This window comes from Fukomys damarensis, unplaced genomic scaffold (genome assembly GCF_012274545.1).
Source record: "Fukomys damarensis isolate Sample0158 unplaced genomic scaffold, DMR_v1.0_HiC HiC_scaffold_9, whole genome shotgun sequence".
Lineage (NCBI taxonomy): Eukaryota > Metazoa > Chordata > Mammalia > Rodentia > Bathyergidae > Fukomys > Fukomys damarensis.
In genome coordinates this window covers 12,422,882-12,450,577 of record NW_022900921.1, presented here as the reverse complement: position 1 = coordinate 12,450,577, position 27,696 = coordinate 12,422,882, and the positions used below count along the sequence as shown (strand labels likewise).

Below are 27,696 nucleotides of genomic sequence, written 5' to 3'. Positions count from 1 at the left end.
ACTCTGAGGGCTAATGCAGGACTCCAAGTCTGAGTCCAGCCTGGCCAACTTAGTAACCTTAGCGAGACTCTGTCTTAAAGTTTCTAAAAATAAGTAGAAGTCTGAGGACATAGCTCAGTGTAAAGACTCTAAGTTCAATCTTCAGTACCCCCTCCTCATACATGCATGTGTGTGTGCACACATACGGAGAGGGAGAAAAAGAGGGAGGCAGAAGGAGGGACAGACAGAGACACAGAGAACAGCAGTACCATAATAAATAGAATATAAAACAAGTCTAAATACAAATTATGGCCTGGGTAGCTTTTTAAAAGCCTAATGCACAAGTCAGACCTGCCCAAGTCAAAATTCCTCTGGAGAGGGAGGGACCAGACATAAGTAATTTTTAAAAGATTTTCCCAAGAAACAGTAGCATACAGCCCAAAGACAAGACCCTTGAGAACCAGGGTTACTGTCTGCTAAGGCCTCAGAGGCTGAAGGGCAACTGCTCTCTGTTAAAAAGAGAAAAGAACAAGTGCTGAAGAAGTGTTAAAGACACACTAGCCCCCAAACTAATATTTTCTCTTTGCTAGCATCAGAACTGAAAAGTAACTTGAAAATGGGGAAGAGTTCTCACGTGTGATTCATTACTAGTTCACAAGTTGCTCCTTTGCAATTGAACATCACTTGCATGGCATGTGCTCTTTGGAAAACACTGGAACACAAGTGGTTCAGTTCCTACTTCGGTGCCCTTTCTACTGCAACAGCCAGCTTCCCTGCCAAAGCCTCCAACAAGCAAGCTGGAGAACCCCTATGGTGTGCTCTCCAGCAGGGACTCCAAATGCCTGCACTGACATCACACTACTAGGCCCACCTTTGTGTTTCAAAATGAATCTTCCCAGCAATTCACATTAGAAAACCTTAAAGCGAAACCACATCTGTCTCCTTTCATTTCCTCCCAAGAAGCCCCTCTTTTTTCACCAGGAGCATCTGGCTCTGGACAACACTTGGGTCACCATCAGCCAGAGCCTTTGGATGTTAAGCGAAGTCACTGGGGAAGGGAGAAACAGGAGACACTGCAGAAAGCCACATGGCCGGGGAAGGCCGTCTGCTCCTTGGTTTCTCTCTCTTCCCTCCCCTCCGAAACACACAAGCACCCAACCACAGCCTGCTGTGATAGAGGGGTGAGTTCAGATTGAAAACTGGACTTTTGGGTGGGGACTTCAGGTCTCCAAACATCGTTTCCTCATCTGGTCTGAGTGTCACCACCAGAACTGGCTGCTTCCCTATGCGGACATGTGAGTTTGAAGAGCTCCCCAGAAGAGGGAGCAGATTGGCTGGCTAACCAGGGAGTTGAGCAAGACTCCAATTCCCTCACTTCCTGTATTCAAAACCTAGAATACTGACATGCTGTTTGCCATCAGACAGCCACACTAATATCACTGTTCTTTCCTGTTTCCTGGAGAGCCTAAGGTCCAGCTTCAGAGTCACCTCCTCTCCTCTATCTGGAAGCCTGTGTGCTGTTCAGAATTCTTCCTGCTCTGTCACACCTGCCCAAAGCCTATTCCCTTTAAATATCACCTCTTCGATGAAGCCCAAGACACTTTCCCCCAGTCAAAAAGTACTGGTAACAGAATAAATTAAAATATCCTTATAATAGCAGTCAGCATTTATTGAGTGTTGCTATGGGTGGGCTCTGGACTAAGAGCTCCTAGGCACTAGATTGCCAGAGACTCCGGGAGTTAAGTTTCAGTAGCTACCTTCCCAGTGTATGATGCAGGCCTGAGAAATACATACCCTAACAGACAGAACTAGGAGAGGAAGCGGGGTGCCAGGACGACCAATGCCACAGCAACCGACTAAGGGGCTGGCCAGTCCTAGGTGCTGACTTTTATTGGCGATCGATTGGGTTAAAAGCGAGCTATGAGTGGTCTCTATGGAAATTACTGTAAACAGGCTCAAAAAGGACAAGACAAAGCATTCTCATGTTAGGGACAGAAAAGACAAGATATACGGTTGTAATTAGAGCACTGTCCTTCTAGTCCAGAGGTTTTAGTTCTGGGAGTGGAACTGGAGTACAAGTTACTCAGCCCTCGATACGTAGGCATCAGCCAGACTCACTTCTCACAACAAGCCAAGTGAGGGGCTCACTCTTCCCAGCCTGCTTTGCATGTAATCATTATTACAGTCCTCTGGCCTAGATAGTATTTGATTTTTTTTTTTTTTTTTTTTTTTTTTTTTGTGGTACCAGGGATTGAACTCAGGTCCTTGCGCTTGCAATGCAGGTGGCGTAACCACTGAGCTAAATCCTTGGCCCCTAGTATTTGATTTTTTTAAAATCCCTGTGTCAGTCAATTCACTTTTTCTCTCTGTGCTTCCATTTCCTCAGACATCAGTGGGAACTAAAATACCTTCCTCATAAAGTCGTGGAGGGCACAAAACAAGTCAATGTGTATAAACCGTGTAGCACGGTGCCTGGCACATGGTATTTACTCGGTAAACATGGCCACTTTCCGTAACAATTTTAAAAGTCTTTCTACGTTATTCCCATTCTTATAGGTGGGGGAACGAAGGCCAACAGAGAGGTTGAGTACACAGAGCCAGGGAAGCAAGAACTGACTTCCCTGCAGCCTGAACTGGACTTCATTCATGTACTCGACTCTTCCTATTACTGTCATCTACCTGCTGCCACCTTTCTAACTCCATTGCCCACTTTTTCTGAGACAAACACTAAGCTCCAGAGAGAACTAATCAGTGTCTCCTGGACACAGAACCCCTGCATTTTCTTACCTCAATGCCCTCTCATATGTCCTTTACTGTTATTACAATATAGTGTAATCCCAGCCCTCCAACCTACTGTGAGTCTTCTCCATGAAGTCTGCCCTTGTTCTCCCAAATGGACTTGGTTTCTTTGTCCCTTAAGCACACCTAGCACATGCTCAGACTTTGAGCTCTTCTCCTACCCTGCCCGGTAATGGTCAGCTGAGCACTTGGCTAAACTGTGAACCCTTGTAAAAAAGGGATTCTCTCTCAACCGAATGCAGTAGTACATTAGGCATTCAATAAAAATGACATGGAAAGTGGATAAAAGAATGAATAAATAGCCGGGCATGGTGGCACACGCCTGTAATCCCAGCACTCGGGAGGCTGAGACAGGAGGATCGCTGTGAGTTCGAGACCAGCGTGGGCTACACAGTGAGTTCCAGATCAGTCTCAACTACATAATAAGACCCTGTCTCAAAAAAACCAAAACCAAAAAAAAAAAAAGAATGAATAAATAAATGTGTTTGCTTCAATATTTCCTTGGAGAAAATTCCTGGCTTCCTGCATACATTTGGTGTCTGTATTTTTCTCAAAACACTTGTGGCCTGAGCACTTCAGAGAGGAGATAAATATTCATTTATCGTATTTTTCATGAGAACCAAGGAGCTATCAAGACGCATTTGGGTAATACATCCCAATTCAACCCAGACGTGCTTGTTTGGTGATTACAGCGTTGTGTTTCAGAGTGAGTTTGAGCACATATAAATAGAACGTGACATCCTAGCATTTTGATGTCTCCCATGCTGTCCAGAATCATGTACACGGCACCATTCACCTCCATACCTGTCCCATCTGGCCCCTCTAGATGCCAGATTTCGTTAACTCTGAATGTTTTGCAAAAAAAAAAGTACTCTTTGCTCCAAGACATAGCCCCAGAATGTTCCAGTGGAACAATGAGAGACTCAGAAAAAAGGTGTATTCAGTCTGAGTGCCATAATTTTGAGTAGATACAGAGGAAATTGAGGTCTGAGCATCTAGAACCATAACTGGGGACTACTTCAGTGCTAATTTAACCACCAGCTTCCCTGAGAGTTCTTAGAGCTTTTAGAAGTGCCTAAGTATTCACTCGGCAAGGTTTTTTTATAATGTATTAATCAGCAGAATATCTACTAAATACCAATTTGCACCCAAAATTGTGCTAAAGACAGAAAGACATAAAAGGAAAAAAATAGGTTTCTTGACTCAGAAAACCTCACAAACTTTTCATCAAATGTTTGAAAATAATGGAAACTGCTGAATAGGTACTATGTGTCTGTGTCAAGCAAAGCTGTGTGCAATCTTCTATACACAGCGTCTCATTCAGTCTTCCTAGCAGCCCTCCATGGTGGGCTCTAGAAAGATCATTGCCCATTTTAACCTGGGGAAAGAGTCACAATGATAAGCTTGAGTATGTTGGCCAACACCATATAAACAATAACCGATAGAGGTGGTATTTAACCATCTGGGCTTTTGGAGACCATTATATTATTTACGTCCTGTATTCTACCTGAAAATCTAGCATCCATTTGCTTTAAATGTAATATATAATGAAGAAAGATGGCTCCAATTCAGAGCATCCAAGTTTGAAGAGGATGTATCACTGTTTCCCATTCCCACTCTTACCAAGAGTAAGGTGAGGCTTTTTCTATATGAATTAATCATTACAAGCCATCTCCACGTGACATATGCTGGCAAAAGTCAGTAGTTCCAGATGGTCACACATCACAAAGTGAATTTGAACCATGCAACATGGCTGTGAGTGTATAATTTCCAAACCTAAGATTTTTTTTTTTTCAAGTATCTTACCCTGGTTATCTATAAGATATGAAGAAGATAGCACATGCTTGTATCCCAGTACTTGGGCGTTGAGGCAGGAAGATTACAAGGTCCAGCCCAGCCTGACTACATAGCAAGACTGAGAAGGTGGGTGGGGGAGAGTCACCTAAGCCAACCTAAGAGCTCTCACTCACTCAAGAGTGTAGTTCTTCCTGGCTAAAGGGTTAACCAACGAAGATACTACTGCCTCTGATATCGAGAATTCTTCATCTGAATGCCTAGGCCAAGCCACCACAAGCATGACGTAAAGAACGATCTCCCAGTTGCCATGGAATTGGTTTCATCAGTGCCTTAGCTAGTCTGGAAGATCAGCATGCATTATGTCACAAAGAAAGAGAAAGTTAAATTGACTTGAAATCAACTGGCTCTACTGGCTACTGACCTTTGAGATAACGTGGTAGTTACATTGCATCAGGATTCTGCGACATTCCAAGACAGATCTGCTCACTAATCCTGACACTTTCTCTCACTGAGAATGGAAACCAGCTCAGGAAACACATGAGAGCAATCATAGGAATGTGCTAGCAGGACCGAATGTTCGAGTCCTCTGCATTTCGGCTCTCCTGCTCTTCAGATGCCTCCTCGCAAGCTGTTCTTGATTTCAGGGGCAACACCCAAAGCTTAGCCGGCTTCACTGTAGGTCTGACACGAACCGACACTTCACAATCTCAAGACTCATTTCTTCATCTAGGGCCCTAAAATCACGGTTGCGTATGACTTACTCATTTCCTCCCAGTTCAACCTCACATCTTTCACGCTACTGCTGAAGATGTCTGTGTGCTTCTCACCCTTTTCTTCCTCCATCCAGACTGGGTTAGCACTTCAAGCTGATTCCTATTGCTCTTCTGACAAGCAGAATACAATTTCCCAGAGTGAAAACTTTCCTTCGTGGAATCTTTACACAAAATGTGCTTAGATATGGCCTTGAAGGAATATCTTAGTTCCTAAGTAATAAGTCTTGTTCTGTGGGTCACAAACGATGTAACAGGTCATCCTAAGGTTCCACTGTAAGCTCACCTATTTGGCTACAGGGCTATGAGATATCTGAAATTCTTTAAGGTAAATTCGGGGCACACAATATCTGTTGAACACTACACAAACTCAGTGTTGCCTACAGTTTCAACATTAAATCAAACTATATTCCTTTCAGAAATGGCATGCTTTGGGGAATCCACAAGAAAATCAATGTAGAACAGGAAATGAAGGTGGCAGTATACATTCAGATTGCAAAGTTTAAGGCATTGTATGGTGCCTGGCACACAACATCCCATTAACAAGTGACTGCAGTAATTTTAGACTGCAAATAAAAATACCAAGGTTTTTTTTTTTTCTTTCAAGGTATAGATATCATTTTTCCAAATGAGCTACAAAAACATTTTAAGAATACAAAGACCTTTTAAATTATTTGGTCTTAAATACTTAAAATGGAACTGTTAGGTATTTCTTTTGACTTCTAGGTGCCATGAAAGAAAATTACCTAAGCACTAAGCGTTCTATGAACTGAGAAAACCTAGGATCTTCTGATTGAATCAGTCATGTTACGCATCCAATCTTACAATAATGTGTTTGAGGGTCACAGCTGTCTCAGCTCACTGACTTCTCCATCGTTCCACACTAAGCATGCCCACCACACAGGGTCTTTGCAAACACACCACCAGTGCCTGCCTCTGCCTCTGCCTCTCAGAATATTTCCCTCTGTTCCCTATGCTTTAAGTTACACTGGCTTCCTTTTAGTTCCTCCAGCACACTCGCTTGCTCTTATCCTGGTTTCCCTTTTGGACTCTTCCTAAGCACCACCTTCTTAAATAGGCCTCTTCTAACCTATTGTAACGAGATTGTCCTTGTTATTCTGTCTTTCATTCTCAGAACTGTGGTGACCCATTCATTTCTTCATAGTATTTTGTCCTTTGTATATACAGGGATCCACCAGTATGCCTTTGTCTTTGACTGTAAAAGTCTTGCTATAAGGCCTAACTGTAAAGCTCTTACATATTGTCTGGCCAGAAAGGAGCATTATACTGTCATGTAAAGGTACAAGATCCCAATGATGAATGTAACTGTACTGTATACCTAAAGTGTACCAATAAACTCAATGAGAGAGAGAGAGAGAAAAAAAGAAAGTCCCTTTGTGCTATACTGACACTCATGCACTTTCCTACAAGAATTACTGGTGGCCTATGTCCTATCACTAAATGAACATATTAAATGTTTTTAAATAAACCAATGGGATACAAAAAAAAAAGAAATGAGCATTATAAGGCAAGGGAGCTACTACTACTAGGCATGTTCAAGGTCGGTCCCCTGAATGTCCACATACACTTTCTAGGGGAAGTTCCCGCCTCAGAAACTGATGGGTCCAAATGGCTCTTGCTCATTTTAAGAATACTGCAAATAGCAACGCATGGGTAATGAATTCTCACAGCTGTCAGTGTTCCTGGCTCAAGTCATGAATGGAACCAGAAAGAATCTGTACAGAACTTTGACCATCCAGTGGGATGCAGAAAGGAAGGTTAGCTGCATTCTTTTGATCTGTTCAAGTTTGGTTTGCCCTGTGGCACCAAGCACACAGCTGAGCATGTTTGCTGAGTCCTCCCAGCCCTTTCCTTGTTCCTTTACAACCAGCATCCTTCGTGGTTTTGGTATAAAACCCAAAGCCCAGGCCCCCTGCTGTCTTTCTGGAAGAACCTGTGGAGCCCTGCAGGCCTGAGGTCACTCACAATCCCAAAGAGGAAACACCACGGCTCCCTTCTCTGAGGGAGGGAGCATAAGCAGTCATTACACCAGGTTACTGCTCCTCTTTCCTTGGATCTGACGCCCATTCTCACACCACCCTCCTCCCAGGAGCTAATCACCTCCTAGTTCTCAAACACCCACATATGAGAAGACCGTGTGCCCTTTGGTCCCTACACACAGCTTACCTAAGGATAATTCCTTTTCTGTCATCCTGAGTCTTCTTCACTTTATCCGCATATTATAAGTTTGCCTCGCATGACAGATGGTGCAGAGGGACTTGTGGCTTCCAATGTTCAAGTAGCATGACTGAAAGGTCACTGTCCGCTGTGCCATTCCATGTTTGTTTGTTGGCCTGGAACTCTGTCTTCCCGCCTCATACTTCCTAGTAGCTGGGATTATAGGCATATATCACCTTGCCCTGATTTTCTTTTTTTAAAACCAAGGAGATGAGTTACTAAAGTAGAGAGAGAGAGACAGACAGATATATCCAGATACATACATAGTTAGAGAGACAGGATTTTCAAAACCAAAAAGTAGAGGAAAAAATGATAGGACAGGAGATCAGGGGTCTTAGTAATCTTCCGGAGCAGATCTCCAGAGCAAGATACGAAAGAGTCCTAGATAAAGATAAATTCTCTACAAACAGAGAAACAAATGCAGCCTCCATTGTGAGCTCCAGAATAACACTCAGTGGAAGTGCTCAAACGGCAGGGTCCTGGCTTTCGGTCAAGCTGCTTCTCACCTGGAGAACCATTTACTGTATGGTGGTTTAACAATTCGTCTACAAAGGCAGCGGTGGCCAGTTAAGAAGTCAATCATTCTTGGGTGAAGTAATGTGCAGAGAGGAGTCTCAGATAGTCCAAGATAGGCCTTCAGCCCACGTCTGCTCTCTGCACCTTGCCCTCCCTCACCTTGTTCTACCTGTCTCTACTCACAGCAAGAACAGGCCAACTGTTCCCACACCTTCCTAGCCTAAGCATTTCTAGCACACACCCACTTCCTTCGGGTTGCTCCAGCATACCTGTTCCTTTCACTGGGATTAACAAAGAATTACAGAGAGGAAAAGACAAAGATTTGCATATGCAAATAGCAAAGTCAATGCCAAAGTGGAAAATCTGTCTCACCCTGCAGTCTGTCCAGCTGTGCAGGCTGAGGTGCCCACTTGAATGATGACATGAAGCCATGACTGCATCTAACAGCCTCGGCGTTCCTCTCCTGGGCCAAGAAAGGAAGGACGACACTAAAGAAATGTGACCAGAGTCACCACTGAGGGGGAGGAGATTGATGAAGACATCTCTGTCCCTTCAGCAAAGGAGAGGCTAAGAGCCTCATTTAAAGCATTAAAAAAAAACAACTATGTATCTGAAACACACTTGAAAAAACTGAATGAGCTCACTTTTCCCAGGCAATCTGGGGCCTCCAAATATGACAGACATTTCTCTATCACTACATTTCAAGTCAGCAGTGACTTGGAAAAGTTATGTGATTGAATGGAGCACATCCAATTATATGTGAAATATAGGATCCCATTTACGTAGCCAGACAGGTATCAATACATAAAGAAGGTTCAAGGAAGATACAGCAAAACAGGGTCAATGGCTACCTCTAGGAGCCTCTCGAATTAGGCCTTCAACTTCTTATTCAATATGCCTTTGTATTTTTTATAAATTTTTGATAATAGCTTGCATACATACATTGCTAGTACAATTTTCTAAACATTTTAATGTTTTAAAATAATATGACTTATCCTTTATTGGAAATTTGCGCTAGAAGTTTGAAGCAATGTTCTGTACAGGGGGAAAAAAAAAAGAACTTCTTGTGGTCAAAAAGTTCAAGTAATTTTCAGTTTCAGGGAGGACGGTCTTAGTCATCCCAGCCTGGCAGCTCAGCATGTGGCTGGAGGTCAGCAGACCCTCCCGTGCCCTCCCATGGGGACAGTTTAGGGAGCCCGGAGCTTTGGGGTCTTGTGTGCGTTGTGAGCTGGGACACATTAACCCTCTTCTGAGAAATAAGTAAATGGGAGGACACTGCCAGTGCTGAGTGGCCTTGCAGAGTGTCCAGAGATGAGTAAGACACAGGGCGCATCTCTAGTCAGGGAGGGGTGGGGGACACACAGGTGTGCAGAGCATCTCAAAGTGTCAGCCTCAGTTCCCACAGAGAACTTTCTGTGCAGGACCACATCGCAGCCTTCAGAGTTCCGTGCCCGCTCCTGAGACCTGTCCCGGCCCTACTGAATCATCATAGTCTGTGAGCGCGCGCTCTGAGAACCTGCATTTGACAAGTGGTGCTGTTTCATGAAGATAAGCCTGGAGGACTAAATCCTCCGTGGGTGAACTCGGCTCCAAAACAGGCCCATGGAGCGGAGGCAGGACGGGTTCAAGTTCCTCTTTCTCACCCTGGCTGCCTGGGCACTCAGTTAAATGAGCAGCTCAGCCACAGCCTGGGAGCTTCACCGTGTAAGGAACGTTGGGAGTTCTGCTGCTCCTCACACTGAGCTACAAACATCTTTCTGGGATAGGGCAGAATAATAAAACAAGTAAAAGCGGCCATTCTTAAGTACTTGCCAGGGCGCTGAGCTAAGTACAGCTCATCAGATCCTAGTTAAAGCACACGTAGGACCAGGACTATTATTAACTGCATACAGATGTGAGGCTCAGCGCAGGGGCCTGATCCAGCTCTGGTCTCCTCTGAAACACCTTCTCCTTGTTCCTCCTGGGAGGAAGTGAGCAGTGGAGCCTCACGACAAATTTGTAATTCTGGGAAGACAGTTCACCTTGCAGTTTCTTTTGCATAACGGGTATACTATTTTCACTGTTTTTTTTGCGGGGGGGTTACAAATCATGTGTTTTCTAAAATTTTGAAGACGCTTTTATGAACACATGAATAAAATACATATTTGTGTTTACTGGGGGGACACAAGGGCTTATCTATAGTGATGAAGTCACTGTATATTAATTAGTGAACTTATTTCACGACAATTTCATGGTAAGTTTTCTGTTCAGTACCCTCTGGAGAATGGCTGGGGAAAATTATTCCATTGTTGCTGAAAGACTCCTCCTTCCCAGATGTTACATATTTCAATGCGTACACTGTTATACATAACAAAGAAAATCTAAGTGTGGAACGCGCCCCCGGCAGGTGAAATCAATTGTGAAACGTGCAGGCACGTGTGCTCGTGCAGGCACGTTCGCGCGCGGGCGCGCGCGCGCACACACACACACACACACACACACACACACACACACACACACACACACTACTAGTGTACAACTAAGATACAATGCAACCTACTTTGTTCGCTTAACAATATGTCTTAGAAACAAACTCGTGTTTTACCTGAAGCCCATGAGGCCGAGGTTTGAGAGGCCGGAAGAAGACTGAGGACAGAAGCGCTGAGGTCGCAGACCACTGGAGCTCCGGGCCCCGTCGGGCCCGCCCTCCCCGGCCGGACGAACAGCGGGCGAGAGGAAGTGGGAAGCTCCGTAGCTCTCGCCAGGGTTTCCCGTATTCCCCCCACCGACACTGAGACGAAAGTTAGCCCGGAAACTTGCGCCCGCCGGAAACCTGGCCTGGTCCATCCTCTGCCCCAGGAACTTCCCAGGCGGGAGCTGAAGTCCGCCCGCCGGGCTGCATTCCGGGGCGCAGCGCCCCCTGTCGGCGGCTCGGGGAAAGCCCGCTTTGACTTGTGTGCACTTGGTGTGAGCGAATACGTGTGTATGCGGATGCTGGGGCGGGGGGTCTGCCACCAGCCTGCACCTTTGCACGCCTCTTAGCAGTTTTAAATTCTGCTCGAAAAGGCGTCTTTACTCAGCTCACCCTGTGCATCTCCGCAGGGCAGATATGCGCGCCAGTGAAATGATGCAGTTTGGAAGTCCCTGAGCTCACGCTTGAGGGTGACAAAGGTTGTGCGCTTGCCTGTGTCTACTTAACTCTCCGCTGCCCTCTGTCTGTGAACAAGTCTCTGTGAGCACGGACGCCTCTGCACACGCGGAGTCTCCTCTGCGGTACACACATTTCTGAGGTTTCCCGGGGCAGTGCCTCGATGAATGTATGTGTAGGGTCTGAAATCGGGATACAGGTGGAGTAATGTAGGGCCAAGTGCCCCAGGTACCCTGAAGCCTTTGCCCATCACCTCATCTCCTTGACTTGACTTTGAAAGAAGCACGGCTTTTGCTCCTGGGGCCTTTGGCATATACAGTTGCTCCATCCTGATGCAAACTCAGCTTTCCCCATGGCCTTCCTTATTTACCCGTCTGTGGAACCCAGGGAGGCTGCCTAGTGCTTGCCAAGCCCTTTGGCTGTGATGTAAACCCAAAGAAAGAAGCATCTCTAATCTCCTTCCTTCTTCTCTACCCCAAAGTCATTTCCTCCTACCTGGGATTTCGAGGTCTGCTTTCCCTGAGCATTTATTGATACACAGAGAGGGGCGTGGGGTGGGGAGAGGAACTTCTTGAAATTCCCCCAGAAGGTTTTGAGAATAGCTTTTCATGTTGCAACTTCCAACAAATCAGTTTCTAGTTTGGCTTTCCATCAGAAAGCTCAGTAGGAGTAGAATATATATAAGCTCCGGTAGCAACAACAGGAGCACAAGAGACAACGGTTTCAGGCCCCCTGCACCCTGCAGCCTCCACCAAAGCAAGGTAAGCACCTGCCTGTACCCCTTCCTTCAGCCTGCGGGGCGCCCTTGCACCAGGAAGCATGGAGGGGATGGTTTTTTAGAAGCGTCCCTGGGGGCTTAACCTGATGGGACACTAAATACTTTGAGGGCTAAGGTATAAAGTGTTAATTTTTTAAATCGGCTAATAATGATTGTAATAATTTGAGCCTTGTGAACAGATGCTCTTGTTTGACAAAACACGTTTGACAGAAAGGTTTGTTTTGTCTTCGTATATACATATATAAAAGAGTGTTCCTAAGTATTACTGTCCATTTGTTAAAGGATTGTGTAGAATTAATGTGAATGGTGCTTGCCTTAGTACTAAACAACTTTTTAAAAGGCTCTTCATGCATTTAATGGTATTAAATTCATATTTACTGTGGCTCATAACTGACTATTTCAGACTGTACTTGCCCTTATATTTCTGATGGACTTTATAGCCAGTTATCAACTAAATTGGATAACTTGGTTCTCTGGTTGTTTTGGAATAGCTAACAGCGGCCCTACTTAGAAAATGAAAAGCAGTGGGAATGTTTAAAGCTACTTTCTGAAGTGTTTTAAAAGCCTATGAGAAGGGGAAAAATACTTCTTACTGTACTGATGTTTCATACTTGTCCAGACAAAACTGTGTACAACAGTATGGTCACTTCAACGAGGGGTTCCCCAAACCCTAGCTCCTGGCTCACCTTTTTCAAGTAAGGACTTTTAAAATCATAGACAAAAGTTGGGTAACCTCTTAAAGTTCATTTTAGTGGGATCTGAAGTGGCCTTTATACATTCATTTAATTAACAATTTGGGAAATCTCTCTAGACTAGACTCTGGGCATAGAGTGTAAAACAAGACAGACACGTGCTCTTCCATCAGAGACTTCAGAATTGCAGAACAGACAAACGTTAAAGAACCAACCACGTTATTACCACTGTGAACGGATATATTGGAAGAAAGAGAGCAAAAAGTCAGGGGACCTGACTTCATCTGGGCACCATGCTGGATACGTTCTATAAATTATTTCATTAGCTCCTCACCCCAACTGGGTGCCTATTTCACAGATTAAGAGTGTGAGGCTGAAAGAGGTCATCATGCTCCCCCCAGGGTCACACAACTGGCAAGTGGTAGAGCAAGGATGCCAATCTGAGAGATCTCCGTGGCTCTAGAACTGGGGTACTATACACGTGTTGCCCATGCCATCTGTGACTGTGTCTTTTATTTTAAAATAGCAATTCTCTTTTTGAATTAAAAGTAGCAAGCAAAATGAAACTTGCAAAAGAGATGCCCATCAAGTGTCAATGGCACACCCATGTTCGCACCAGTGTTAGGGAGCATTGGCATATCCCACGAAGCAGGAATGCTTAACCCAGTCCCTTTGTCCTTTGTGCAAGGGTTTCAGGAGTTTAGAAAACCTATAAAATTGCATGAAACATATTTTATCCTTAAGACTCGAACTTCCTGTGCCAAGGAAGTGTGGGCCGAGAGATGTTTCCAGTTGTAATCAGCCAGGGAGGTAAATGACCACATACAGCACCTTGTTCTGTCTTTCTGAGTTTGATCTTCATCGCTTGCCATACATGATTCCAAATTGGTACTGTTTCTTAAGAGCAGTGCCAGAGCTCCCTTGACCCTGGAGTGTAATTCACCTGAAGTGCTCAGGTCCATGGGAGGCCGAGAGAGGAAGTGCTTGGCACATGGCCCAAGGGAAAATCCTGCCATTAAGAGACTATAAAGGAATCAGCAAGAGATGCCAGGAATCTCTATCATTTCCGTTTGCAGAGTGCTGACATCTGGGACTTATTGACCCATGTAACTGCAGTACCTCGATGCATTTCCCTACAGTCTAGCATGACAATTTTGGCTATCCACTATACCAACAACACAGAGATCCATTTTCCCCTCATCTCTTCTGCTGGAGACAAGCTAATGTTATCAGTTGCTTTTTATACTATGTCGTGTCATTGTGTCTCCCAGCAAAACTTTCAGATGACAAAGCCTTTTATTTATGTCCATTTTATACATGAAGAGACTGAGGCTCAGCGTAACTTGACCAACATCATAAAGCTAGTGAGGGGGGACCAAAATTCAAGCCTCTGTCTTCTTGTCTCCAATCCTTGGAACATACCAATCAGTCCCCTCCACCAAGTACTACTTTGCTATAATCATAATGCAGGTTGAATTGAAAACCAGATCCCTGACACTCCCTCTGAAGTGACAAGAGTACACTTAACAGTATCCCAGGTCTAACTTCTACTCCTGTTTCCGCCACTCATGAGTTTATCATATAAGGGAATAAAGCACGTAGCAAGGTCCTCCTGCAATCAGCAGCAGTTCTGACAAAGCGATGGTCCCCAACCAAGGGATTTGGCTGGAACATTTAAGCCTTGTTCTTCATATGATTTAGACCACTAGTATTGGAAATCAAGTTCCTGCTGTGTGTTGCTGTTCTCCGACATGGATGGAGGGAAGGAAGGAAATTAAACAATAATCATCTCAACCTAATTTATAAGTTGAGATGTAATTTTCACAACCTGAAGATTTCCATAAACCTTGGATAATAATCTATACTGAGCGTTAACAAAAGGTAGCAGCTGAGTGAGCACAACACTGTGAATGTCATTATTTCATGATGAGGATAGCAAAATTTTGTGGTCTTCTTTCAAGAAACACTATGACTTTCAAGAGTTCTGAAACCTGAATGTGCTTTAAACCGTTTGTTCCTCAAAGCGTGGTCTCCAGAACAGCAGCTTCACCTGGAACCTTATTAGAAATGCAGATCCTCAGGCCTTGCCCCTAGATTACAGAATCAAATCCTGGGGGAAGAGCCAGCAGTCTTTTTAAATAAGTCTTTCAGGTTCTTCTGTTCCTGTATGCTCAAGTTTGAGAACTGCTGAGTTACTTTACACAGGAAGGAGTTTTTGGGACTCCGTGACAATTGCTGTCAAAACAAGAGAAACTAAGTCTCAAGGCTGTGGCCAGAGCTTGAAGAGAACCCTCTATATTACCTTTCCTGTTACGAACCCAAGTCCTTCACATCCCTGGGCATCTCAACACATATTGCCTTATACTACCATGATACAGGTAGTGGCTTATCTTCCCAACTGGAGGTGAAGCAGTTGATACACTGATTTAATAAATATTCATTGAGTGAAAATATTCACTCCTAGAAAGCAGGATGTATGTGAAATCTACCTCACATTTGCAACTCTCCTAGCTCAATGCAGTCTTCTTCCTTTTGTAGTCTTAGGTTTCTCATCTGAAAAACAAGAGGATTGTATCAGATCGTTAGGCCTGTCTCTTTCAGCCCCACGTTGCCTATCTATGTTCTCCATCTGGAGATATTCTTACCAGAGACTGGAGTGAGACACTTGGTCTTATCCAAATGGTGTGAGGAAAGGGGAAAGTCAAGATTAAAAATGTGCATAGGATATGAACATGTTTCCCAAAGCTAACTGAGTAGTGACTGATATTATCTGTTCCCCTCTCCTGCCCCTTCTTTCTCTTTTGCTCTTTCTCTTCCTCCTGCTTCTCCTGCTCCTTGCAGATGTGTCATCGGCAGTTGATCACCTCCTGGTTTTCCCTGGTGATGCTGGTGTCTCCCCTCGTGGCCATCTGGGAACTGAAGAAAGATGGTAACCAGCCCCTCCTTCTCCCTGTCGAGGGCTGACATTCCAAGTCAGAGTTCGCTCACAGGCAGAGCTGATGAGAAATAAGCCTGGCATGGGCCGTCCTACACTGGGCTCTCCACACAAGAGCCATTGTCTGTGACAGGGCAAAGCCACGTTTCTTCCTTTTCCTTTCAGGGCATCTAGATCACTGGGTTTTTCATTCTGGATGCCAGAAAAGGAGCTTTCTGTGGACTGGGGTGGAAAAAAGGGACATTGCCTTTTCCAAGTGTTTTAAAACAATTGAAATTCCAAAGTATCGTAAAAGTATTAGGCCTGTGTTTCTCTCATCTCCCTCTTTACCATACCATATTGTACCCTCTGATTGAGCACTTTGGAGACAGCATAGGATTGAGACTCGCCTGTCATGGGTTCAAGTGCTGTTTCTGCCAGTTACTGGTTCTGTAAACTTAATCTGGACCACTGCTGAGCCTTGGCTCCAACTATAAACTGGGTAAAAGAAAGCGACACCCACCACATGTGCAATTGTGTTCATGAATATAGAAGACAATGCAATAGATAGTAAAGTGAAAGTAAAAGTTAGCTAGTACTCTTTGGGTTATTTAAAATACTGTGAACTTTTTACTATCGCAGTGATCAATTAGAGTTACTAGTAGCTTAACAGAACAGGTATTAGTAGAATAAGAGGCTCCTTCTGTTCTGTTCATATTTCACAGTGGCCCTTGCATATTCAACTCCTTACTGACATCTGGTAAGCCACAGAAATTCCAGGATGTCAATGTGAGAAACACTTAGCAGGCTGTGGTGTGGGAAACAAGCTTCTGGGTCTCAGCCAGCTGCTGGCTTCAGAATGCTACTCACCAGTATTCCTCTAGAGGCAACTTTCTCTGCTTTTGGGCCAAGGTCTTCTAGAGTTTCTGGGTCTTAGTTGTGACCGGAAATTAACCATGCTCTTCAGTTGCCCAGGGCACAAAGCAGAACCAGAGAAAGCCAAAGGTTCAGTGTCGTCTTATGTCAGCACAGCTAATCGTTTCCGAGAGTTGGGCCCTGAGTGCTTTTCAACTCTTACCTTTATTACGTGCTCCGTGGTTGCAAATCCTGTTGCTGTATATGAGAACTTTGTATTTCACAATGCTTTACACTAGGATGCTAAGTGTAGTCAGAAGAACCACCTGCTTACAGAGCATTTAAGGGCACTATGAAAAGCTCATATGAATCAACTTCCATATTCCACATGACAACTTTCAAAAGCAAGTATGAATGCTTTTCTCATTTTGAAGATGATGGCATCAAAGCTTAAAGTAGTTGCTCCCTGCACAAGGCCATAAGCCAGCGTAAGGCCCAGAGCTGATTCTAATCCAGAACTGAGTTGCTCAAAAACCCACACTTTTTTTCTTCACTGCAGAGGCTGTCAAATCTGAGAGGCATTGAAATCGTCTGGGGGGTGGTGGGGAAACTTCAAAGCCAGATCACTAGGCCCACCCCTCAGTTTCTGATGCAGCAGTTGACACTGCATTTCTAACAAGTCCCCTGAGCTGCTGCTGCTGCTGCTGGTTGAGCGCTCAGGTTTTGAGAACCACTGCCCTAAACTGGTCTACTCGGGTAATAATTGATGCATGGATAAATGAGTGAGTGGAGCTTTGATGTGACACACTCTGTAATGCTGTACTGAGCCATTCCTCAAGTGTCACCGTAGATAACTGGCATTAGATATCCACTGAAAAACTTCAGACACAAGAGGGTCTGAGGTGCAGCTCTCATCCTCCGGATAGATGTGACTTGGCTTAGACCCTTGGCTTTAGCGCACTCCTCTATAAAAAGGGAAGGCTAAGGTCTACCTGACTGCTTCATAAAAATGTAAGATGGATTAAAAAAAACAAAACTGATAAAGATAATGACTCTCCATTTCAGCTTCATGCACATGGAACTAAATCCTCAAATCCCCATAAAAATTTTAAGAGTTTTACAGTGCAGTTGGCCAACTCTTATACTATGGACAACAATAACAACTAACATAGAGTTTATCCCATGGCAGATTCTGCACTGATTGCTTCACATGCTTTTTTCACTTACTTCTCAGAGCCAAGCCTAAAACATAGATACTATTACTATTATCATTTGGCAGATGAGGAAACCAAGACTGGTTAAACACCTTGGTCTAGATGGCCCCTGCCAGTTAGCAGAGACAGGATTACAGGTCTAATCAGTGTTTTGGGACACACAGTGCTTCTAACCACTGTTTTTCTCTGCTCAATACTGTATTTTACCCCATGAAATCAAAACTGTGTTAAAGTTTATCTCCATCAGACCTTTGCCAGAGAATGTTGTGCTTTGCAGTTTTTGACGTATCAAGGTCTTTCTCCTTGTGCCCACTAATCAGAGATTAATTATTAAAGAGCCTGCCAGTGAATGAGTTGGTGGCAGCTATAAAATTATTTGCTTCTCATTTCCATGCTCTTGAGCTCAAGCGGAGCCCAGGGTTCTAATATCCTCTCATGAAGCATTCCCCAAACACGAAGGAATGAGTTTGTGCTCAGGGAGGGTGGATGCCCAGAGGGTAAATAAAAAACACACTCTGGAAATCCATTCGGCTCAGAGTCTGGTCTCTACTCCTGTGCCCTTCAGTTTATGTCGTCGAGTTGGACTGGCACCCTGATGCTGCTGGAGAGATAGTGGTTCTCACCTGCGACACTGCTGAGGAAGATGGCATCACATGGACCTCAGACCAGAGGGGTGAGGTTGGCTCTGGTAAAAACCTGACCATCCGAGTGAAAGAGTTTAGAGACGCCGGACCCTACACCTGTCACAAAGGAGGCAAGGCTCTGAGCCATTTGCTCCTGCTACTTCACAAAATGGAGGATGGAATTTGGTCCACTGACATTTTAAAGGACCAGAAAGGTAATTTTATTTCCTTGGATAGTCTAATTTTTATCTCCCCATCCTCAAACAAAAACAAAAATTGAAAAATTGGAATGGAAGTCACACTTAACTCATGAACAGCAAGTTCCTTACTAAAACTACAGAACCTCCATTTTCCTTTGCTTTCTAAAAATTTGGGGGTTCTCGGGTATAACAATAACATATTGAGAAACTACCAGTCTGAACCCTTGTCCTGAGGTTTTGTTCAAGTAATGGAGATACTGTTGGATGTCTAATGAAAATTATCCATTATGTATGGTGCATAACTCATTACTGGGGTGATGGCCTTGAACAAAGTTAATACTGACATGTCAAGGGTGTAGAGTAGTACACTCTGCAGAATCAGCATCTGGTTGGCCACTCCCAATTTTTGCTGACCTACGTGCCACAGATGCAGCATCATTTTTCAAGGGAATAAACTGAATAACATCACCCTTGTACCAATTGATGGCCAATGATTAATTACAATCAAAGTCTTTCTGGAAAAATAAAACCCTCTTAAATATTGGATTTTTTTTTCTTTTCAAATCCAGAACCCAAAAGCAAGACCTTTCTGAAATGTGAGGCGACAAGTTATTCTGGACGTTTCACCTGCTGGTGGCTGACAGCAATCAGTACTGATGTGACATTCACTGTCAAGGTCAGCAGGGGGTAAGTGAAGCCACTCTAGCTTACCAGTATTTTGATGCATCTATTTCATTAAGAAAGTAAGAGCAAACTGTCCCTTTGGCTAAACTGAAGAAAAAATATGGCTATTTAAGCCAATCCTCTAAACAAATGCATGTGTTAGAGCAGGACATTCAAGATTCCTGAGAATAGCCTCAGACGCATTTGAACCTACTCGTCCAAGTTGCCTGGCAAGGCTTTGTTAAGGCCGATAGCACCATAGGGAAAATACAAAGGAGAAATCAAAGCTACAAATGATTTGCCAAAAGGGTACCTGGAGTCAAGAAACAAACAACTGCTCTACATTGTAGATCTGGGAAACCCTGAAACAGACTCCAAAACTCTTTGAAGCCTCCTAAAAATTTCCCAGGGACACTTCAGCTCCTTTTTTTTCTTCTGCGGATACAACTCATCTGATGACCACTGTTTGTCCAAGACACTTAAAACTTTCCCTAAGAAACCATTTCCATGGATGCAGAGCTCGTGTGGAGCTCTCTGTGGAGCTGAATTTAATCATCATCTAAATTCCTGAGCAGGACAGTGGAACAAACCCTAGGTGATCATCAGGCTTTGCAATCCTTTAAATAAGTAGATTAAGCACTGGGGTCTGGCTCTCCCATCTTTAAGGAGAAAACATGTACTACAGAAGTTCTTACACCAGTCCTCAAACACATAGCTGCCTGTCTGAGGTGCATTGTAACATTTTGGGAAGTCAGCACAGGAATGGTTAAACAGAATATAGTATATTATACTCAGGCTTCATAGGCATTTATTAAAATGAATAACCTAATCTATGTGTTCTGTCATGGGGAGTTTACTATAATATTTTCAAAGGGGTACAGCATGGTTGCAAAATCTTATGTATGTAATTTGATACTACTTTATTAAAAATCTATTTATGTATAGATAATATATGCTCATATGCAAGTAGATATATGATTATCCTTTTTTTTTTTTTTTTTGTACTGGGAATCAAACTCAGGATCTTGCACTTTTGAGACAGGCAAGAGAACCACTGACTAAATCCCTGGCCGGATATATGATTATCTTGAAAGTCATTGAAATAAGTCTGGAGGAATCAACAATCTATAAATACTTTGTTGGGGAAATTTTCTGTCCAAGGAATGAAGTTGGGATTGAAGGGGGAATAGAGGCACATAATATTTCCTTCAAATATATCTTTAATGTTTTAATTTTTTTTTCTTGGTACCAGGGATCAAACTCTGGACCTTACGCTTGCAAGGCAGGCAGCAGAACCGCTGAGCTAAATCCTGGCTCTAATGTTTTAATTCTTATAATTGGTGTATATGTATTGATTTTGTTAGTAAGAAAAAACAACTTAAAATTTAGTAAGGGATGTTATCAGCTACTCTGGCTCTAAAAACTTTCCAGATTCATTTAGACTGAGGTGCGTGAGTATAGGTTCCTAGCTCTTGAAAGCTAAGCTTGTTCTCCCTGAGAAGGTGGTTGCTTACTCCAGGGAGGAAATCAGCAGGCCGGGCAAACTGTGCTCCTCGACACTGTTGAAGCCTTACCTGCCTTGTTGGCTATAATCACTAGGAACTTGTTCGCCACACACAAGCTAATTTCTGTCTTTGTCTTCAGCTTCTCTGACCCCTCCGGAGTGACTTGTGGAGCAGCAACACTGTCCTCAGAGAGGGTCAGAGTAGACCACAGAGAGTATAAGAAGTACTCAGTGCAGTGTCAGGAGGACAGCTCCTGCCCCGCCGCAGAAGAGAGGCTACCTATTGAGGTGGTGATGGACGTTATTCACAAGCACAAATACGAAAAGTACATCAGCAGCTTCTACATCAGAGACATCAGTGAGTTCAAAATGCTTATTTGCACTTCGTCAGGAAAGATGCCATTTGCCACAGAGCACAGGGGCTGGATAAGGAGGGGCTTTACCTGCATTCCCTTTGATTCTGCACCCCTTCCCCAAAACATATAATGTGGGTGCAGTTTTCTACGTTTCTTTTAAAGAGGAGGAAACTGACTCTTAGAAATGTTAAGCTGTTTTATCCCAGATCTCAGATCTTACCACTGGTAATTCAGACCCACATCTGCCTTACTGGAGAAAGCATGCTCTGTAGTACACTTCTAGCTTGCTATCCAGTTAGATGACACAAAGGATCCAGGGGTGTCTCAGTCATATGTATATTCAGAGCCAGAACTTTTCCTATTAAATGCAATCATCTTTCTCTAGCATCCAAAAAATACATACAGGATCATATACATACATATACATACATATATATATATATATATACAGGATATATATATATATGTATATATATTCAGAAAATGCTTTATATAAAGTCCTCCAAAATTGACACCTATTTTTTTAATTGGCAGATAGAAATTTCATCATTAACCATTTGTTCATTGAACAAGCATCATGATAAAGCTTGTTAAGGTCAGGATCACAGAACTTGCTGTGGCATTTGTGGAAAGTTTGGATGGGGCAGGTGGAAGAGGCTGGGATGTGGTTCACAAGGTGTCCAGGGAAACCCTCTCTGAGAGGATGGCGTTAGCTGAGACCTAAAGGAAAGACATCAGTTGTATTGAGAACAGAGGGAAGAATACTTGCCAAGCACCTGCTAGGATCCAGGATCTCTGTATGGAGCAGTGTTGGCCTCCAGAACCCACGCACATTCCATGGAAAGTCTCCTCTCCCTGAAGTAGCAGAAAATCCCCGTCTGGAGAATAGAATCTTCCTGCTACTTATTGCTGTATCCTCCAGCCAGAGTCCAGTGATGGCATTTAATGGGTGCTCAGTAATTATTTATAGCAAAAATGAATGAGCAGAGAGACATTTGGCTCTGCTACAAGACAAGTCTGTAACGGCAGCTATGAAAAGACCAAAGAAGGAGCAGGAAGTGGAAAATCTCCCATTTCACCCCCAAGGAGTGACTCAGCTCAGCTCAGTTCTGTGTTTAGTGCAAAGCAAGGGAGTAAGCGGAAGAAGGGTGGCCCTTCACTGCAGACCCCATACAGGAGAGCACTACGCAGGGGTGGTGCCACCGCCAGGGCCCATCTGGTGGTGCCCTGATGACAAGGATTCTGAGCTTCCCTCAGGTTCCAAAGTAAAGGCTGTGGCCACTGAAGATGACCCCCTCCCATGAGCACCAACAGGAACATCTGCAACAGAGGGGTTTCCCTCATGCGGGCCAAGTGCTCGGAGAAAGCTAAGGAACTACCTGTTACTCACAGCTGTTCACAGGGGCAAGGGGGTTAGAAGCCAAAACCACCTAATTCCAAAGCCCCACTAGGAAAATAAATGGTGTTTGTCCTTTTCCACAGTCAAACCAGACCCACCGAAGAACCTGCAGCTGAAGCCATTGATGAATTTTCCTCAGGTGGAGGTCAGCTGGGAGTATCCTGACACCTGGAGCACACCACATTCCTACTTCTCCCTTAGATTTGCAGTTCAGGTCCAGAACAAGAAAGGGACGCCGGTAAGGTGTGATCCAGGAGCAGTATGTGCTGCGGTTCTAAGTGGTTGTATGTGGGTGCACGTGGGCACAGACAGGAGAGAAGTGAAGGCAAATTACAACTGCTGTGAGCTTGCTGTGTGCCTGGGACTGTGGCAAGGGCTTTCCATGTCAATCCTATTTAACCCACACAGTGAACCCGAGGACAGCAGCTAATATTACTATCACCGCTGGGCAAGGGAAGTTCAGACGTTGAAGCTCAGAGAGGTCATGACCTTCCTAAGGTCGTCCGGCTAGGACGTGACAGAGCTGGCACACAGACTCAGTCTGCCAGACACAAAAACTGGGAACCTACCCACCCCACTGCCTTTGGTCTGGCCAATCATTAATCCATGTGCCAGTATTGATCCTACTGTAGGAGTTCTAGGCTGTGGGAACCCAAAATGATCATTTCGCCTGGCTGAATATAGTGAGGGACAGAACATTCATAATTAACCTTGCCCGATATGGCTATTCCAAGTATTGTGAAACTACTTCACTATAGGCTGAAACAATGGCTTTTCAACTTTTTTTTTCACCTTAGTATCGTAACTCTTTTGCCTCTTGCAAAGTTCTAGAGACACTTTTATAGAGACCCATCCTTCTTAAACTCCACTTTTAAAATCAGCAGAAAAGGCTCATTTAGCATGTGCTAGAGACTCAGTGACTTGGCCACTCCCTGAAAAAGAGGAAGGGGGAGGTGGATTATTCTGGAATAGTCTGGAATACCTAAATATTACCTAAAATCTTAGAGGTACTTTCTTATTTAAGAAACACATACATCATTAATAGATGATAGTGGGTACTGTTTAGGTACTAAAGTCTTGCTCAGAGTTTTTACAAGATCATTATCTTTAACTTCTGCAGTTCTAGGAAATAAGTGTTGGTATCCCTGTTTATACATGAGGAAAGGAACAGAGAGCCTAAGATATTTTGTTGAAGTCTCAAAGCAATTAAGTAACACTGGCAGGATTTGAAAGCTTTGTTGATGAAAGAGTCAGAATACGGTGTTTCTAGACTCCCAGGGGACAGCTAGAGACAGTCTGTCTGTGCTTGGGGCTGGGGTGACAGGGTACCTCTGCAGAAAGGTGAAAGCAGGACCAAATCGTTTCTCTCTCAAAGACTGCAAAGCAGCAGTCACATCTGTGTTTTGTGCACCTGCCAGCAGGTGGTGCAAGTTCTGTTCAGTTGCCTGTTAATCACAAGGGTAGTGCTCTGAGACCAGTTGTGCACGTCCGGAAGGCAGGCCATACCTGCAGAATCAGGATAGGCCTTCCCTGACTGCAAGGGCAATGGGCCTTACAGAGTTCCTTCCTCTTTACAGAAAGAAAGACTCTTAACTGACAAGACCTCAGCCACAGTTTCATGCCGCAAGAATGCGAAGGTGTACGTGCAAGCCCAGGACCGCTACTACAGCTCATCTTGGAGCGAATGGGCCTCTGTGTCCTGCAATTAGGTGAGCAGGACCGCAAAGTACTGCACACCAGTGATGACAGGGTGGGAGCTGTTGGGGAAAGGAAGGGAAGAATGGGGTGCCCAGCAGAGAGACAACAGAATCAGAAACATTTTTGTTCATTAACAATAATGATTTGATGCTTCTATTATGTCAGGCATTGTGCTGAGCCCAGGGATAGTGCAGTAAAGAAAACAGGCCAAGGTCCTCCTGCCCTCATAAAGCGGGGGGGTGGGGGTGGGGATCAGAGCAAAAGGGACTTAGAAGCTTCTAGGCAATAAAACCTTATACTGGGGGTCCTGAGTAGCATCTAAGGGTTTTAAACAAGGAAGTAACCCAATCAGACATTCCATTAAGAAACACCCTCAAGAGAGCTTTTCCAGCCAGCATGATAACAGCCAAATTTTAGTCCACGGAAGGTAATGTTAGTCCTTCTCACATGGCTCCTCCAAACCCCACAGCCTCAGATGATGGAGTATAAGAAGTGAGGAGGGTTTGGCACACTTCTAATCCACATGGGTTTCCAACATTCTTTTTCAGGTTCCAATCCCAGAATGCAATTTCAGAGGAGAAATGGAAGAGATTAGGCAAAAGATCCTAAAGCCATGATCGAGGAGACCAAACAAGACATTTTATTAATTTGCTTAAAATTTTAGGATCTTTGCTATATTTTTATATAGTCTAAATGCATACCTACACAATGAGCTAATTTATTTATAGGTTTTTTGATACTCTAATTGCCACTGACCTTAATGCTATTTAAATATTTAAGTAATATATGTATTTATTAATTTATTGCTATTATTTAATGTTTTTGTGCCAGGATGTATTGGGTGTTTCATATTCATGACCTGATCTATATGGATCAAGCCCTTTGATGCAAAATGTGAACTTAAGTGTTATTTATATTGACAACTTTTCAAGCAAGGCTTCAGGCACATTGGTTTTATGACAACTAGAAAGAACACAATGTTCTGATGCCAGCACTATTATGTATTTGTGATGAATGGGAAGACAAGAGATATTTAAATAGAGACACAGAGACAGGGAGCTATGGGAGAGAGACTGAAAAAGTCAATAATAGTTCTGATGAAGACTTCCTAGAAGTGGTATTGATAAGCAGTTCAGAACAGCCTGCACTTCCAAGCAAGTTTAGCTCTTAGATGCCTGAATTTTAAACAGGCAAACAAATGAACAAAAAGATTGAAGTTGAATTTCAGCTTCCACCTCCTTGGGAGTCCCCACCCCCACCTCTGTAAGACACATGGAGGGTGGTACGGAAATATCATAGATGTCTGGAAGATGAAAAGCTCTTAGTATTCAAGAGGGAAAACAGTACAGTTCTAGCAAAGGACATAAAAACTGTCAGAATTGCAGGTGGCTTCTTAACAGTCGCACATAAAAAGCAGGCAGATGCAAAGGAAACTTCCCCATCAGCATGTGTGAATCTGTCATGCAGACAGGACCAGAAAGTATCAGTCTAGCTAGGTGCTACATTTAAGTAATGAATGTGTTTTCCATAAATGATTATGTTTGTTTTCTGTTTGTTTATGCATTCCGAAGCCAAAGTAATAAAAACTACTTTGCAAACATATTTTGGACTTTTCTCAGCTGACTTTTCCAAGTCAGCTAGGGTGCATTTTCCCCCAATTACTTAAGACTCGCCCCCCCATCCCGAAGCAATTTCATTTCCAATTTTGCAGAACTGTTCTTTCCTTTTTATAGTATTTCCTAAGTCAGGATCTTGCTGAGCTCACAGAATGCTCCTCAGGCTGACCAGCAGGGACTCTTAGCAAGGGCACCAGACTGCATTGTACCCTCTTTGGGGGTTGGATGCTCTTGCTTCTTCCACCTTCTATTGTAGGACTGACTCTATGCTTTCTCCTACATTGCAAAATAAAACTACCTGGCAGAGCCTTGGGCATCCCATCTCATAGATCCAGCCCCAGTATTTATTGAGGGTTCTCCATACATCTGGTTGTGGGCTTTCCCTTGGGGTTTGGAAGTCCCAGTCAATTTTGCATTGCCTCCCCCAAACAGTGCACATTACTGGCACTTCGTGTAAAACAACTGAGAAGTTGAGTACGATACTATAAAATTCTGAAATGTTCAGTATATATGATGCCCTGGAACGAGAATGAAAGACAAGGACCCATGGAACCAGAGTCATCCAGGAAGACCCAGTAGTGAGGAGATGTCAACTTTGCACTCGGAGGATGGGAGAACCCTGTCAATTTCCCTTTGGTGCCTCCTAAGGAAAAAGCAAGTGATGGAATCAGAATAGCAACCTAGCCTGGAAATCCAAACAAGCACATCTGGGCTAGATAATTAAATGGGATTGTTTGCATTCCTGATTTCAAGTATACCCTGGAGCCCTTATTCCATTCTGCTCATGGCCTGGAGGAATGGTGGGAAGTTTCTGTGATCCCACTCCAATCTTTGAAATGTATCATCTTGAGCTCTGAGCCCCCGTGACAGCACATGCATGGTTAATAACAACTAGGAGTCCTACAAAGTCTTTCCTCTAAAGATACCCAACCATGTAATGGATAATTAATAAACCACACTAACCAGAAAAAACAAAACAAAACAAAAAAAACTCCCATTTCATAAGCCCAGAGACCTGAGGATGTTTCCCAAAACTTTCAGCCAGACAATTCAGGCAGAATTCAGATATTGTGGCTCCTACTGTGCCCAGTGTTTTTCAGACATAACCTCTTAGCGTTGATTAATTTCAACACAGGCAATGGGAAGCTTTCTTCTTTTAAAACTATTTTTCAGGACATTCCTCTTTATTGAAAATCTAGCCACTATGAGATGCATCAAATGTCCAAACAAAAGATTCCTGGCTGGGAATCAGGAAAGCAGGCCCTATGCCTGGCCAGACCTCAGTGTACCCATATGACCTTGAGCAGGACCCTGGACACTGCCTCAGGTTGTCCAAATAGTACTCACTCCCAGTTTTCTTCTCCCCAGATGCCGCTCCTCAACTCTAAAAGTTGAGAAGCTAAGCAATCCCTTTTCCAGCAATCCTTGCTTCTCAGCAAAGCCAAGAGACCCAGTTCTGGCTAACAAAATGTAAGAAAATTCCACTGGAGAATTGCAGAAATGATTTGGCTTTATGGAGAAAAGACAGAGCCATGACCAGCATCGTTTCCCTCCTTCCTCTCTTGAGCAGATAAAATTTGGGAGGATTCAGAGGGTACTTTGCAGCCAGAATGAAAGCCATCATATAAAACAGCACAGCAAGAAAGATTCTGGGCCTAGTGACATTATCAGGCTACTAAACCGATCCCTATAACTAACTACTCCAGATTTCTCGTGATGTGATGTCTTAATCCATTTTCTGTTGCTATAACACAATACTCCAGACCATAACATTTATCAAGAACACAGATTTATTTATTTTATTTTGGTTCTGGAGGTTGAGAAGTGCCAGCATCTGGTGAGGGCTTTCTTGCGGTATCATGTGACATGGTAGAGGCCAAACATGGTAAAATACAACAAGTATGCTAGCTTGGGTCTCTTTTCTTCTGGTCAGCAATGTTCTCATGGGTACACCTCAT

At 43.7% G+C, this 27,696-nt stretch overlaps 1 protein-coding gene across 1 annotated transcript; it reads left to right on the top strand.

Moving 5' to 3' along the window:
- Positions 1–15,537: 15,537 nt before the first annotated feature.
- Il12b (interleukin 12B) lies at positions 15,538–24,747 on the top strand. The gene is made up of 7 exons (XM_033761608.1): positions 15,538–15,625; positions 18,245–18,517; positions 19,072–19,189; positions 20,810–21,027; positions 22,508–22,662; positions 24,002–24,133; positions 24,671–24,747. Exons 1-6 carry the CDS (start codon positions 15,538–15,540, stop codon positions 24,131–24,133), a joined length of 984 nt encoding a protein of 327 aa, XP_033617499.1. The 3' UTR covers positions 24,671–24,747.
- Positions 24,748–27,696: the final 2,949 nt, after the last annotated feature.